Below are 15,475 nucleotides of genomic sequence, written 5' to 3' on the forward strand. Positions count from 1 at the left end.
TTAAAATGCCTAGTATGTACTTAGTATTGTATACAATACTCGCACTCACACTCTACAAAATAATCAAGTAGAAAGGTGTTTGTTCTAAGGTAAAAAACGGAAAGATGTTTGGTTGTTTCGGGTTAAAAATGAAATGCATTCCTCCCAGATCTATGAAAAAGAAATTCTTGCAGTCTTAGCTGGAATCAGAGGGACTGACTCTTCTCAAAGTTATTTTTCAATCTCCATATAGTTATGGGCGCCAGAGAGGAGAGAGAGAAAAGTAGCTCCCTAGTAGAGGAGCCTGGAACACGAGCAAAACACCAGAACTTGTTAACAGAGTCAGACTCTGACAGGATTTATCACCCACCTCTCACTCCTGACGCACCTGGAAGTGAGGGATGATTGGAGTCCAGGTAGGCAGGTGGATTCACACCCTACCTGACCCGCTGCGCTCATCGGTGCCAAACTCTCGGAAGTCACCACCACGCCCACCCCTCACCCGCGCGTCTCGCGCAGGCGCGGAGTCTGTAATCCGGCGCCCCCGCCCGCACCCCGCCACCTCTGGGGTCTGGAGACTCCCCCATGACTGTGAGGCTCACACAAGATTCCTCCCTGGTGTGAGAGCACGTCGACCAAAATCGGACAGCAGGCTGCTGAAAGGAACTTTTTTTTTTCCCTCAAGAGAAAACTTTTCCCCAAACCTGGAAAACTGGGGGGAAAGAAGACAAAACGAGCGTCCCTGGCTCCCTTCCCCACCCCTAAGCCCCGCCCCAGCCCCGCGGGTGTCGCCCAGAGCGTGGGGGCCGCACCACGTGCCGGGGACCCGGGGTCCGGGGCCCCTCTCCCCGCCTCAGGGTCTGCCGTGACGTCACCTGAGAAGTTTGGGGAGGGAGGAGCTTGAACTGCCCGGCTCGGGTGGCTGGTGCGCCTGGGAAGGCCAGGTCGGGGGAGGAAGCTCCTCCTCGACGCGTAGCCCCGGCAGAGTTGACTCCGATACCCAGAAAAGTCCCCTCTGACTCCAGAAAAGCGACGACTGGCGAGAGCCGCGGGCGGCATGGGCTGCCTCGTGACCTAGTGTCCCGCCGCGGGTAGTGCCCGGGCGCTCCGGCTCCGGCACAGGCGTGGGGGGGCGGGTGCGGGCTCCCGAGCGCAGCCGAGGAGCTCCGGAAGCCGCCGAAGCGGCGGGCACACCCAGAGCCGGCCCGCGGCCTCAGAGCCCGCGCCGCCCGCGACCATGAGCCGGGAGGCCATCTGCAGCGCCCTGCCCACCATTCCCTGCCACAAGCTCGCCGACCTGCGCTACCTGAGCCGCGGCGCGTCGGGCACCGTGTCGTTTGCCCGCCACGCAGACTGGCGCGTTCAGGTGGCCGTGAAGCAGCTGCACATCCACACCCCTCTGCTCGACAGGTAGGGCACCCCCGCGGAGCCCCGAACACCGGCCCCGAGCAGGCGGGCTCTAGAGCCCAAACGGCGGCGACGCTCGCGGTCGGCCCCACCCCTCGTCGCCTCGGGGCAGCCCTTCGAGGCTCGGGGCTTGCGTGGTGGGGAGAACTGGCCTCTCCGGAGATGCAGCCCTCGCATTCCTCTGCTCCCCTCTTCTCTCCACCGCCCTCTCCTGCGCTGTCCCTCTTACTCCTGGGCTTCCTCTCTCCAGACACCAAAAGCAGGGTGTTTCGGTGTCGGCCTGCGGTTGTTTTGTTTTGTTTGTGGTTTATTACGTATGGTCATGGAAGTTTAGATACCAGACTGTACTTGCTTTGGTTTCTCCTCTCGCTCTCGCAGGGAAGCCTGTCCCCAAAGGATGTGTATTATTTTGCTAACAATACACTGAATCAGAAAACAATTAAACGACCAGAAATTTTGAGTGTCTTTCACATCCTGAACAATTTCCGTGCACTGTCTAGGTTCTAAGGGAAAGTTAGTATTAGTTTCTGTTTCAGAAAAACATTTCATTCCTATACCATTGACCTGTGATCGAATGTATTAGTCAGTAGGTCTAGTCATTTAGTCTTGTGTATTTGCCTTACAGTAGAGATTTAACTAGGCCCTGCGTTCAGTCCTTAGTGAGTTAACATCCATGATTGCAACACTCTCCTCTCCTCCCCCCATCTAATGTCAGAATTCATGCCGGGTGCCTGATTGGTCAGAGGCTGTTAGTACCCAATGTCAGATGAATCCCTCAGTTTCAGCCTTACCAACGTTCACTGGACTTTCATCTGCCTGTAGCTTTGCTTTGCTGTCTGCTGTCAGGCTTGGATGGGCCAGATCTCACGGTAAATTTGAGACACTTGTGGAGATTGTTCCCACTTTTTGTATATCATAATCCAGATCTAGTGATATTGATGAGATGTGGTGTGTGTTTCACCTGGGCCTTGAGTTCTGTGGAGCAAGCGCTGGCAAATGTGTGTATGTGTATGTAGTCAAGTTTGAAGGGTGGTGGTTGGTTAGAAAGACTGAAAATATTCTAGAATCAGCTATGTAAATTTATGGATATCGAACCCTAATGGACCCTTTAGGTATTCTAAAGCAAGTTGATCTTCCTGTTTTGGATGCTGCTTCTCAAGATTTTAATTTATCCAAGTTTTGTGCTATTTGAGAGCAAAGGAATGAAGAGGGGGTTCCCTTTCTATTCTTACTAACAACTTTCATAACCTAAAACTCTTCAGTAAATTGGTAGGAAATTCTGTTGTCAAAGAAGTCATAAGGACCAGTTAAACCCTCTGGCATTACTGCATCAGGTTCTTTTTCCCACTTGTTACCTAAAATGTTAACTTTAGCAGTATTCTTGTAATCTGAGCATAGGACAGGGCTATGCAGTTGACTCACAGGGTGTCCATTTCCTCACTTATAAAGTGGGAATAATAAACCATGTACTTGGGCTCTGGTGTGGAAAAGGTTTGCATTGTTCTTTGAGACCATCTGGAAGAAAAATAAGTTTATGTGCAGTTACGTGTTTTTATTTTAGTGATTGGTGAGTCATTCTCCGTAACCTGACTTCTCCCCAATGAGTGGGCCTTCCCCAACAATCTCCCGACTCTTTATGTGTGGATGAGTCTGATTGGTTCTTCAAACATCGTGTGGATGACATAACTGTTTTGTGACTGAAATTTTGAGTTGGGTAATTTTGGTGATATGCCTATGAAAACTGTAACTTTTTATTTTTAAAAATATAAAACCTATTTTAGACCTATTTATTTTTGGCTTTTTCTGTTTTGCCACTTACTCAATTTTCCTGAAATCTGACTTCAGGAACTTTCCTTGATCCTTTCCTTTCTCTGATGAAGCAGTGGAATGGAAAGAACACAGGCTTTGGAGTCCCACAACTGCAATTCAAATCTGACTCCAACCCTGCCACTTAATGTTGGCCTATTAGAAAATTATTTATCTGAGCCTCAGTGCCCTCATATAAAGTGGTGTTAAGGTAACCAACTTTAGAGGGTTGGTCTTCGGATGATAGTACATATAAAGTGTATGACACATAATAGGATCACAGTGGAAGGAAGAATGCCTGATACTCTTAATGAGAGAAAGAATAAGTGTATTAAGTATCACTGAGACTTCACCAGCATGCTCTCTCTCTAGTTTTTTTTTTCAGTATCCAGAAATCTTCAAGTCCATCCCCTGTCTCCCTGCAAGAGTGCTAAACAATAAGATGTAGTTCTTGTTGACCTCCATCTCTTACCTTTTCAATTTAGGGAGGATAAGTTTAATTAAAACAGGTCTCATAAACTGAATAATAGGTTGCCTCACAGAGTATTAAGTGGCTGAGAACAGGGAGAAGGAAAAAAGCTTTTTACTTTATGTCCTCTTGTAACTCTTGAATTTTAAAACATATAAATATATTATCTATTCAGAACATAAATAAGATTTTTTGCTTTATTTTGGCTTTTGTTTGCTTTTAGAGCAAGCCTCATAGTCTGATGTGGAATGTCTGTTTTCTTACTTCAACAGCCATTCATCCAGAGCTTGAGTGGTTTAAGCACCAACTAACCATCATTGCTTATCCAATAAACTTCTGGAGATGTTTCTTTTTTTTTTTTTAAGTTTTTTTTTTTATTCTTATGTTAATCCCCATACATTACATCATTAGTTTTAGATGTAGTGTTCCATGATTCATTGTTTGTACATAACACCCAGTGCTCCATGCAGAATGTGCCCTCCTCAATACCCACCACCAGGCCAACCCATCCTCCCACCCCCCTCCCCTGAGATGTTTCTGTTTTATTGCTGCTACCAACACATCTGTCTATGGTAAAAACCAGTGACATCTCCAATTCCCTTGCCTTTTTTTTTTTTTTTTTTTTTTTAAATATATGTCTACCGTAGTCACCACCGCCTGGGCATTCTATTCAGCTAGTGTTTTTCTTTCCATTTTCACTGTGACCTTTATAGTTTCAGACTCTCATTGCTTCACATCTTTAATTAGTATTGTAATATTCTAACACCTGACTTTCAAACTCTGCCCATTTCTGCTGATCGTACATCCTTCTGCCAAAATAGTCATCCTAAAAGTTTGCTCTACTCATGTCATTACCCTGCTCAAAAACCTACAATCACAATTTGCTAACTACCAAATAGAGTGTAAATACCCTCACCTGGCTTTAGGGCTCTCAGATGAGGCTCTAGCCTACCCTATTCACCTTCATTCCTTTCACATGCTCTTTTAGGTATCCTGATTCATATTAAACAATCTGCCATTTTCCAAACACAACCTTCACTGTAACTTCCTTGAATACATTTGATACATATCTATTAGATATCTACCAGGTGCCAGGTCCTGTTTCAGGTCTGAGGGACACACAGATGAGAAAGAAAAGCAAAAGTCCTCCCATCTTGGAGGCCATATCCATCTTGGCCCTTTTACCAATGGTTGATATTCTATCTGCCCTTAAAGTACAGTTGAAATCCCTCTTTAAAGACCGTTCAACTCCCCTAGCCCAAAGTTTACTCTTTTTTCTGAGTTCCCCATAGTTCTCTATTTATTCATTTGCTTACTTACTTAACTTGCTTGCTTGCTTATTTATTTATTTGTTTATGATGGCACTTATCACATTCTGCCTTATGTTTTAAGTATGTATTTTCTTTCTTTTTTTTACTTGCTTTCCTTTTTTTAACTTTATTGAGGAATAATTGACAGATGTAATTATATATATTTAAAGTGCACAACATGATGATTTGATAGACATATGCATTGTGGAGTGATTACCAAGATCAAGATAATTAACACATCCAAAGAAGACCTACAAATGACCAATAGGTATATATGAAAAGGTCTTCAACATCACTAATCATTAGGGAAATGCAAATCAAAATCACAATGAGTATTTATTTTTCTTAAAAAATTTCTTGGCAGCTTGAGGACACAGACTGTGTTTATCTTTATATTCTCCATAATGTTGAGCATAGTTTTTATTCATAATAAATGTTCAGTATTTATTTGTTTTGTGAATGAACAAGCAAATGAACCTGGGATCCAGAGTTGCCCCAGGGATCTGTTACAAGCATTTACCTGTTCTAGGTGTTCTTTTCCTGAGTTCCACTGTATAATTTCTAAGCATTTTTGACCCTTATGCAACTATTATCATCTAGTCATTTAAATCTACAGCGTTTAAATGTATTATGTAAGTATTTGGAAAAAATGCACATGGTATGCAACCATGAAATTTAATATAATATTCTAATCAAATATAATCTAATACAACATAAACTTTAATTAATTCAAACAGCAATAATTCTAATATCAATAGACTTTATAAACTTTCTCAAATATTGTGTCCTTTTCCTTTCCTAGGAAAGTACAATAATAATAACCTGTGTATATCACACTTTTTTCTGTCAGTGGCTCAGAGAAGTTATTATGGACTCTAAACAGACCTGTGGAATGTATAGGGCAGGTATTATCCCTACTTTAAATATGAAGAAACTAAGGGACAGAGAAGTGCATAATTTACATGAGGTCAATTAATGGGGGGAAAAATCTAGTCTTAATGTTATAGGCATGATTATTGTGTATTTTTCATTACTTTGAAATAATTATGCATTTTCTTTCTTTAGTGAAAGAAATGATGTTTTAAGAGAAGCTGAAATTTTACACAAAGCTAGATTTAGTTACATTCTTCCAATTTTGGGAATTTGCAATGAGCCTGAATTTTTGGGAATAGTTACGGAATACATGCCAAATGGATCATTAAATGAACTCCTACACAGGGTAAGTATCGTGCATTTTTAGTAGCTATCATTCTATTATTCAAGCTATCTAGCTATCAGATTATTTGGAGAGCCATAGATGAGTCAAAATAAGAATGGAAAACAATTACAGTGGTAAAGTTAGACAATTTATGACTTCTTTTGTGTTGTTAAAAATATCAAGAGAGTCAGGCTGCATTCTGCAGGACTGAGGTTATTTTGCTTAGGTTACTGTTCCTGAGGTGTAAACTGAATTCTAGTAACCACATGTATATATAAAGAAGTAGGAGAGGGAAAGAGAACAGATAAACTCTGTACACTATATAACCTCCTGTTAGTTAAGCCAAATTTTATTTTATCTTAAAAACAATTTAGGATTCAAATTAAATGTTAATAATGCCAGTCCATAAAGTTCTAAATAGGCCAAATAAGTCTGTCTCTGAGTACCAAATACATTGGTTTTTCCAATAATAGACAAAGGCATGAGCCATTTATCTTTTTATCAATGTACTAGTTACTCTGGCTTTGATTGTAAATCCCATCAGTAAGCAAACTGGAGGGGTGGGTCCTCATTCTTATCAGTAAGCAAATTTGTGGATTCTTATTCTCAAACTGTATGTATTCATCTATTGTTGTTTGCTTGATCTTATATTAATACTATCTGCAACCTACAGTTTCTCTCGAGAAGTCTTTTTTAAATCACTCGGTCTGTTTTGTGAGTGTTGGTTTAGTTAAAATCTGGTAACATGATCTGTAAATTCCAATTAGTGGATGCTCCTAAATTCTGATACATCACAACGTTCTGTAAGCAAACGAGAGAATGGATGCCATTCGTGGAGGGACTTCCTCTTTATTTCAGCGTATATCACTTTCTATTTATGACAGGACCATCTGAGACAAGGACAGAGTATAATAACTGGTGTCTGTGTATAATATTTGTATAACACAGCAATCAAGACACAAATATTATAAGCACAATTTCCTTTTTAAAAAAATGAATATAAGTATAAATTCTAATATTTTCTTCCCACACCCCAGTACCCAGTAGGTATTCTGATACCCAAAATTGGAACCCATTAGAAATTATAAAGCCTCCTTCCGGGGACTGCCAACCCCTAGAAGGAATCATAACATATAGAGTGAGTGTTCTACCTCTGTCTCCATGATCAAAAGCCTCCATGTGATACTATACTGCACAGAGGCCTTATGACTCCTTTGAACTACACAATTTTTAGAAGAAAATTACCTTTTCACAGACTAAAAGATTCAGTTACTCACTGGGGTGGAGGTCTGTGTATACCAGAGGAAGTAATGTTTTATGTTTCTTTTGGTTTCCTTTGTTGTATTATTAGAGCGGGATTTATCTTGAAGTACTCTCCCCCAACCTCAAAGAAGACTGTTGAAAAAAATCAAAATAGAATGTAAACAGCAGGTTAATCAGGGAGCTATACGCTTACCCATTTGCAGAAAAAATTGTCAAGAACAGATTTGAGCTTTCAGTAAAAGCATACTTTTTCATGTCATTTAGAATGTATCCAGTAGCTTGGTGCCTGGTGAATCATTGCCAGATCTTCCCAAATTATCTAATTTTTCTGAGTATGTTCATTCTCCTAGGAAGCTACACTAACTTTTATGTTCAAAAAGTTCAGATGAATATCACTTTAAGTACCAAGATATAAAACATTATATTTTAAATATGTCTGTATTGCATACACTTAAAAATGAAAATGATCTTTGTCTCTTTCACAAAAGCAAAACTTCCAAAAGCTAAATTTTCAAGCTAGAATACAAAAATTGTACGATAAGAAGTATGAGAAATTCATGCTTAGTAAATAAACATAATATGGTCATAATTTTAATTGATGTAATGATTATTATAATAAGGTATGATTTTATATCAATAGGAAAATTAAAATATAAATTTTGAGTTAATGGTATGTACTAAAAAGAAATTTTTTGTGCCTGTGTGTTTGTGTGTGTGCATGTAGTTATTTGATACAAACCATAGAATGAGAGATAGATGTGAGTATAGGTAATGTGTTTGGGTATTACATAGAAAAAAAAAAATTGAAAACTGTTTAAATGAAGAAAGAAGAGCCAATACCATGTAGTTGTATTACCAACATAAACTAAAAGGAAATAACAGTACTATAAAGTCATCATTATTTTTTCTAAAAATTGAGGAAAATAAGATATACATGGATGTTAAATAATACCAAATTGATACCAGGATACTATGTAATAAAAATGAACATATGTCTTGACCTTTGTTTATACTGTATTTCCACATAGAGTATTTAATTTTCTAAGTGGAAATGTAATGAATATGGTCACTTATTTTAGTTTTGTTTATTTTCATATATATGAAGAAAACAGAATATCCTGATGTTGCTTGGCCACTGAGATTTCGCATCCTGCATGAAATTGCACTGGGTGTAAACTACCTGCACAATATGAATCCTCCTCTACTTCATCATGACTTGAAGACTCAAAATATTTTATTGGATAATGAATTTCATGTTAAGGTAATTACTTAAAAAAAAAGTTTATCTGCATCCTTGAGATTAATAGTTTTAAAAACTTTTTAGTGTTTTTTTCTCTACTTAACCAATTTAATATCTCTCTGTTTTCCATAGCCTATAATTCTTTTCTTCAGTGTCCCTTCTTCCAGCTTCAGTGGCTTAGTTATTCCTAGACTTAAAAGATAGATAGAATTATGGTACAAAATACAAAGTCATTATGTCCTTAATTGAAATGATCAAGTAAGCCCTTTTTTTTCTTTTGATTTTGCAGTTATTATAGATTCACAGGAAGTTGCAAAGATAATACAAAGAGAGTCCATGAACCCTTCACTCAGTTTCTGCCAGTGATTACATTACATGTAATTACAGTACAATTTCAAGTCCAGGAATTTGACATTGTTACAATGCATGTATATAGTTTATGTGTTACTCTATCACATGTGTGACCATCACAGCAATCAAGATACAGCACTATTCTATCATCACAAATACATCACTCATGCTACCCCTTTGTATTCACACTCATCTCCTCCCTTCCACTATCCCTAACCACTGACAACCACTAATCTGTTCTCTATGATTTTGTCATTTTGAAAATGTTGTATAAATGGAATCATACAGTATGTGGTATTTTGAGATTAATATTGTTTACTTAGCATACTTTGAGATCCATCCAAGTTGTTGCTTATATCAATAGTGGTTCTTTTTTATTGGTAAATGGTATTTCATGGTATGTGTATACCAAAGTTGTTTAACCATTCACCTACTGAAAGGTATTTATATTGTTTCCAGTCTTTGGCAGTTACAATAAAACTCCTGTGAACAACCCTGTGCAACTTTTTGAATGAACATAAGTTTTTGTTCCTCTAGATAACCAAGAGCTAATGTCCAGGAGTGCAATTGCTGGGTAAGGGTTTGTTTAGCATTTTAGGAAACTACCAAACTGTTTGAGGGGCTGTACCTTTGTACATCCTACCAGCAATGTATGATTGACCTAGCCTTTCCATATCCTGACCAGCATTTGGTATTGTCACAGTTTTTTATTTTAGCATTATAATAGGTATATAGTGATAGCTCATCATAGTCTTAATTCCATTTTCCTAATGGCTAATGATGTTGAACACTTTCTCATTTGCTATCTATATCCTTTTCAGTGAAATGTCTCTTCATGTCTTAAGCCCATTTTCTGATTGGATCCTTTGGATTTTTATTACTGGGTTTTGAGAGTTCTTTAGATTTTTTAATATGAGTCCTTCATATTTAAAATGTAGATATGTAGTTTGCAAATATTTTCTCCCACTTGGTGGTTTGTTCTTTTCATCCTTTTAACGGGTCTTTCACAAAGAAAAGTTTTAATTTTGATGAAGTTCAATTTATCAGGGGTTTTTTTTCCTTTATGATAATTCTTTGCTGTCATATCTAAGTAGCCTTCATCAAGCCATAGGTATTAAAGATTTTCTTCTAGTTATCTTCTAAAAGTGTTAGAGTTTTATGTTTTACATTTAAATCTAGGACCTACTTTGAATTAACTTTCGTAAAGGTCATAAGATTTAGGTGCCTAAAGGCCCCAGGTGTAGTAGTGATTTCATAGTTTACCCTGTATCTAACTGATGACAGCAAATAAAAAGTAGTTGCTAAGTAACTAACACTAAATGTAACTCACTTTATTTTTATGTTATTTTGCTATACTTCTTATAATAATATATGTAATTAGAGATTACTGTAAATATCAAAAAATGTTCAAAGAAAAAATAACAGGGAGGTTGGAACAATAGAAAAATTAATACAAAAAATGTGAGAAAAGTTAAATAAAAAACAAAACCCCTGTTAAAGGCACTTCCTCTCCCTAGAATAAAATGGGAGGGGAAAGGAAAAGAAGCAAGCTGCCATCTCAGTACTACTAAAAAAAGAAACTAATCTATTACATCAGCTATAAAACCACACAGGTAGAAGTGCCTTAATGGTCAGCAAGTCCATTCAAGTCTGAATCCTCACTATGATAGTCCCTTATCTCCCAAGGCAGTTAGTCTATGACAGGGGACTCTTAATATCCATACTTAAATTGATATTTCCTTATGTGATTAATCAAAACGCCTTCCATTTGTTTTCATCCATGGGTCCTAGTTCTATTTTTTGTGATAAACTAAATAAATCCAATTCTACTTCCCATATGACAGCCCTCTCAATGTTTACAGATGGCTATAATCCCCCTGCCCCTCACATACACTCATGTTTTGTTCTTCTGTCTTCTGAACATCCTTAGTTCTTTCAGCCAACTTCCTTATTACATTGCTTTTAATCGCAGGTGCTATCCAGATGCTTCTGTGTTTAAATCTCTGTTAAATTTTTATCCTCACAATGAAACAAAATACTCCTTGTGACCTTATGAATATAGACTTGAATGGAAGTGTCATTTCCCTGGTCCCTAAGCACTTTGTTTAATACTTAATGAATCATTGGCTTTTGGGGGGTGATCATATCACAACATTTATTTCTTATTTATTTATTTTTTTTAAGATTTTATTTATTTATTTGACAGAGAGAGAGAGAGCGAGAGCAGGAACACAAGCAGGGGGAATGGGAGAGGGAGAAGCAGGCCTCCTGCCGAGCAGGGAGCCCGATGCGGGACTCAATCCCAGGACCCTGGGATCATGAACTGAGCCGAAGGCAGACGCTTAACGACTGAGCCACCCAGGCGCCCCATATCACAACATTTAAATTGGGCTTAACATCAACAAGCCCTGAGAGGTTCTTTTGTTCAGGTATTATTGCTTAAGTCACGTCTCCTTATTGTGTACTTTGCAGAATACTTTCTGGACATCATCAAAGTTTATTTTGTTAGATTTGAGTGATCACTTCAGCCTCTTAAGATCTTTTTCAGTATCATTTCTGTAGCCCAAGGATTTTAACTTTGTCTCCCAGCTTTGTGTCATCCTCAGATTTAATTAGCTAGTTTTTGTATCTTTAAGTCATGATTAAATATTAACCAGTACAGAGCTCAGATCAGAGCCTCACAACATGGTGCTTAAACCTCCTTCCAGGTCAATATTAATCCTTATTTAGCACTTTTGGAGAATAATCATTAATTTTGTGTGGACTACTTTGTGCAGAACTGTTTTACAGCCCATATTTCTCCATTTTTTCCTTGAGAATATCATCAGGGGTCCTTGCTTGACTACTTTCCCAGGTGTCCTCCTGGCTTATTCCCTCACCTTCTTCAGAATGGCTTTCCCTGATGACCTACCCAGTTCCTCTGTGTCTTTGTACCTTGATTTATGCTTCTGCATATTATTTTTCACCATCTGTCATATTATCATTAATATGTTTATTGACTGTCTCCCCCAGTTAGAAAATAAACTCCACAAAGACTGAAATTTAGTCTATTTTATTAACTGCCACCTGCTCAGCAGGTGCCATATTGAAGCATTAACTAAGTATTTGTTGAATAAACGAATGAATTCCGGATCTTCTATATATACCAGATAGGCCTGATAACTTAGTAGTCATGCATGTTATTATAAAATAACAAAGTGGGGGCACCTGGGTGGCTCAGTCGTTAAGCGTCTGCCTTCGGCTCAGGTCATGATCCCAGGGTCCTGGGATCGAGCCCCGCATCGGGCTCCCACTCCCCCTGCTTGTGTTCCCTCTCTCGCTATGTCTCTCTCTGTCAAATAAATAATAAATAAAATCTTTAAAAAAATAAATAAAATAACAGAGTGTTTTATAATATGCAAACTGTTTTAACATTTACTCTTTGACAGTACTACTACTGTCAAAAAAGGAAATGAAATTGGTCATAATTTTAGTCAGTAAATATTTATGGAGCAGCAGTGGCATTGTGCCAAGGACTTGGGATATAGCATGTGAGACCTGAAATTGACCATTGGTCTGATATAATTTGTTTTTCATGAATTCTTGCTGATATCCCTTTTATTAAATTTTATAAATTTTTTAAGCAGGGATTAAGGATAGTGTCTACCAATAAGTAGATTTGCAAAATCAACATTTTCCTTTCCTTTTTGAAAGTCAGAATGTCATTTACTTTTCTCATATCCTGTAGTACCTCTCCATTCTGTCCCACAAAGAACACTGATAGCACCATGGAGATATTTGCAAGTATTCTCAGTAACCTGAAATATATATAAAATAACCTGAGATTTGCATTTTTTAAACCTTTCAATGTCCTTGTACTATACTTTCTTCATCTCAGTCTGGAAACTATACTTAGCAGAGTAAACAGAAGCAAAGTAATAGGTAATGATTCTTACTTTCTTGTTTTCGCTGATCAACAGGGTATCCTTGGTCTTTCTTTGATATGAATAGAATTTAGAATAGTTTGGCTAGATTTAGTTTTTATAATTTTTATTAATTTAGTACATACAGAGCTGTGACCTTTCTAATACTATTATAAATTAGCGACATTCTTTTACATGCATCTTATGTGTCTCTACTTTGTACTTTATAAATGTCCGTTAAAAGTCAAAGTTCATCACTGACTCATGAAAAAGTAACAGTTATTTAATCTACCTATTTTCTTGGAAAGGCCTTAAATGAAGTGCAAAGTATCTTTAAAAATACTTAATGAAATTAAATGGAAATTTACACCTTGCTACCATTTTCTGAGGTAAGTTTTCTCACTGGAATGCTGACCAGAAACATAGTATCTGAAAGAAAAATGTTTACTACTGATTAAGGTCAACTGAGACTTTTCTACTTTAAAAAGGATACATTAGTTTGGTTATCTGCCACGTGTCCATTAGTGCACCTTAGATACAAATGAACTAGTGATACGCTTCTTTGAAATGAAAATATTTATATGTGCCATATTTGCTTTCTCTGCTATTCTCTCAGTCCGGTGTGGAAACCAGAATACTTTAGGGTTATTCTTCGTAACTTCTTACTGATGATAACTTTATAGTTTTATAGATATGGATAGTATATGTAAATGAAAATAGCTATTCTACTAGGGTGAGAGGATTGTGGATTTTTATGAGTAGTGTGTTTTAATTTCCTCTAATTTTTAAAATCATCTTTTTAGTTAAAAAGAAAGCCCTTAGCTAAATCATATTTAAGATCTTGTGTAGAATGGGAAAGTTCTTATTCTCTGTCTTCATGGCTGAATAATAAATTTATCAAGACTTTCAAGAAATCATGGCATTCTTATTCCTTCCCTCACATTATTCATTTTTATCCTTCTGTTGAAGATCCAGATTTAATGAGTCAAATTTAATGGTATTATTTGTAACAGAGAAAGGGGAGAAGTATAGTTCCATGTGAAAACCAGACTAAATCAGCTCATAGAATTCTGATTAAGGTTTTTAGGTCAGGTTTGAAAATAAAGATGAAGATCTTAGGTGAAGGAGCACATAAGGAAGCAAGCTCAGGAATACATTTTCTACAACACTGTATTCAAACCAACATTTAGCCCAGGAATTTGCAAATTATGGTTCAGGTATAAGGTGAGACCACATCTCAGATTTTTTTTTTTTTTTTTTTAACATTTTCACTTGTGGGGGCACCTGGGTGGCTCAGTCAATTGAGTGTCTGCCTTCGGCTCAGAACATGATCCCGGGGTCCTGGGATCGAGCCTCACATCGGGCTCCTTGCTCAGCGAGGAGCCTGCTTCTCCCTCTCCCTCTGCCTTTCCCTCCTCCCCACTTGTGCTCTCACTCTTGTGCTCTCTCTTTCTCTCTCTCTCTCAAATAGATAAATAATAAATAAATAAATAACATTTTTCACTTGTGGCATAAAAATAAACTCTACTTATAGTAATGCTTATCATTCTAGCAAATGTGCAACTGGAGTGCTGTTTTTTTTGGTTTTAGAGGGTAGGTGGGAAGAACAGATTGTATTGAATAAGAGCAACCTGTATACAAAACAATAATATTAACACATATGGATCACTTATTATGTGATAATGTTCTGAATGCTTTGCTTAGAATAAGTTATTTAATTTTCTCACTACAACCCTGTGATATAGTGTTATTATCCCCAGTTTGCAGGTGGGTAATCATACAGAGGCACAGAAAAATTTAAAAACTTCCTCAAGTTCACACACAAGTGGTAGAATTGGAATATAAATGTAATATAATCTTAGGCTCTAGAACCCATGTTCTCAGCCACGTGGTATATTGCCTTTCAGAATCAATCCAGCTTAGCTCTTCATGTATTGGCACCATGTTTTCTCTTGGTCTTTTCTATTTTTTTTCTTAGACTTACCCTTTTATTTTAATAATGTATGAAAAAAATCATATAGTCCACCCCCTCCCTTCTTAAAGTAATATTTTTAATATCAAATTCATCTAAACACTAAACAAATTTTCTTCTATTAAAATTAGTAAAAGTATATGAGTTAAATAATTGAAACACCAATGGTGTGCTAGATAGAATTCATTTCCCTCTGTTGGCTCTAACTTATGCAGTGTGAAGATCTAAGCAATTTAAATTAAATGTTTTTAAAGATTCACTACACCCTTTTGTCCATTAAATACTGTTTCTGTTCTTATATTTTGTCTTCCATTTTTTAAAAAATAAGGAAACCTTTAAATAGTTATAAGATGTTGTATAACATCTATACAAAATTTACAAGTAAAGCAAAACTGTAAAGGATATATCAAAAGTATAGAATGGCACCAATAATTCTTTAGGCAGTACTTGTTGTGGACATAAATATGTCTTATATGCTAAATAGACTGTTGCCAACAGATATGATTCTTTTAGTGGTATGCATAAATCATATAATAATGACCTAATATATTGGAATTTTACTTGCTTCAGAAATTAAG

General features: G+C 37.4%; 1 protein-coding gene across 6 annotated transcripts in view; it reads left to right on the forward strand.

Annotated features, from left to right (window-relative positions):
* Window positions 1-887: 887 nt before the first annotated feature.
* The window catches only part of RIPK2 (receptor interacting serine/threonine kinase 2), a 43,640-nt gene continuing 29,052 nt past the window's right edge, over window positions 888-15,475 (forward strand). For 5 of the 6 annotated variants that reach the window (XR_004680472.1, XR_004680471.1, XR_004680470.1 and 2 more), the window contains exons 1-3: window positions 888-1,389; window positions 6,037-6,190; window positions 8,538-8,693. Coding sequence is in view for 1 of the 6 variants with exons in the window: in XM_035011486.1 (XP_034867377.1) it covers window positions 1,217-1,389; window positions 6,037-6,190; window positions 8,538-8,693 (483 nt within the window). In the remaining 5 variants the exon portion in view is untranslated. Of the gene's footprint in view, window positions 1,390-1,611; window positions 2,256-6,036; window positions 6,191-8,537; window positions 8,694-15,475 lie in introns of those variants that run through there. The other variant, XR_004680474.1, reaches the window with a different exon arrangement.

The sequence above is a fragment of the Mirounga leonina genome, unplaced genomic scaffold, assembly GCF_011800145.1.
Source record: "Mirounga leonina isolate KUSES-001 unplaced genomic scaffold, KU_Mleo_1.0 Mir_165, whole genome shotgun sequence".
NCBI lineage: Eukaryota > Metazoa > Chordata > Mammalia > Carnivora > Phocidae > Mirounga > Mirounga leonina.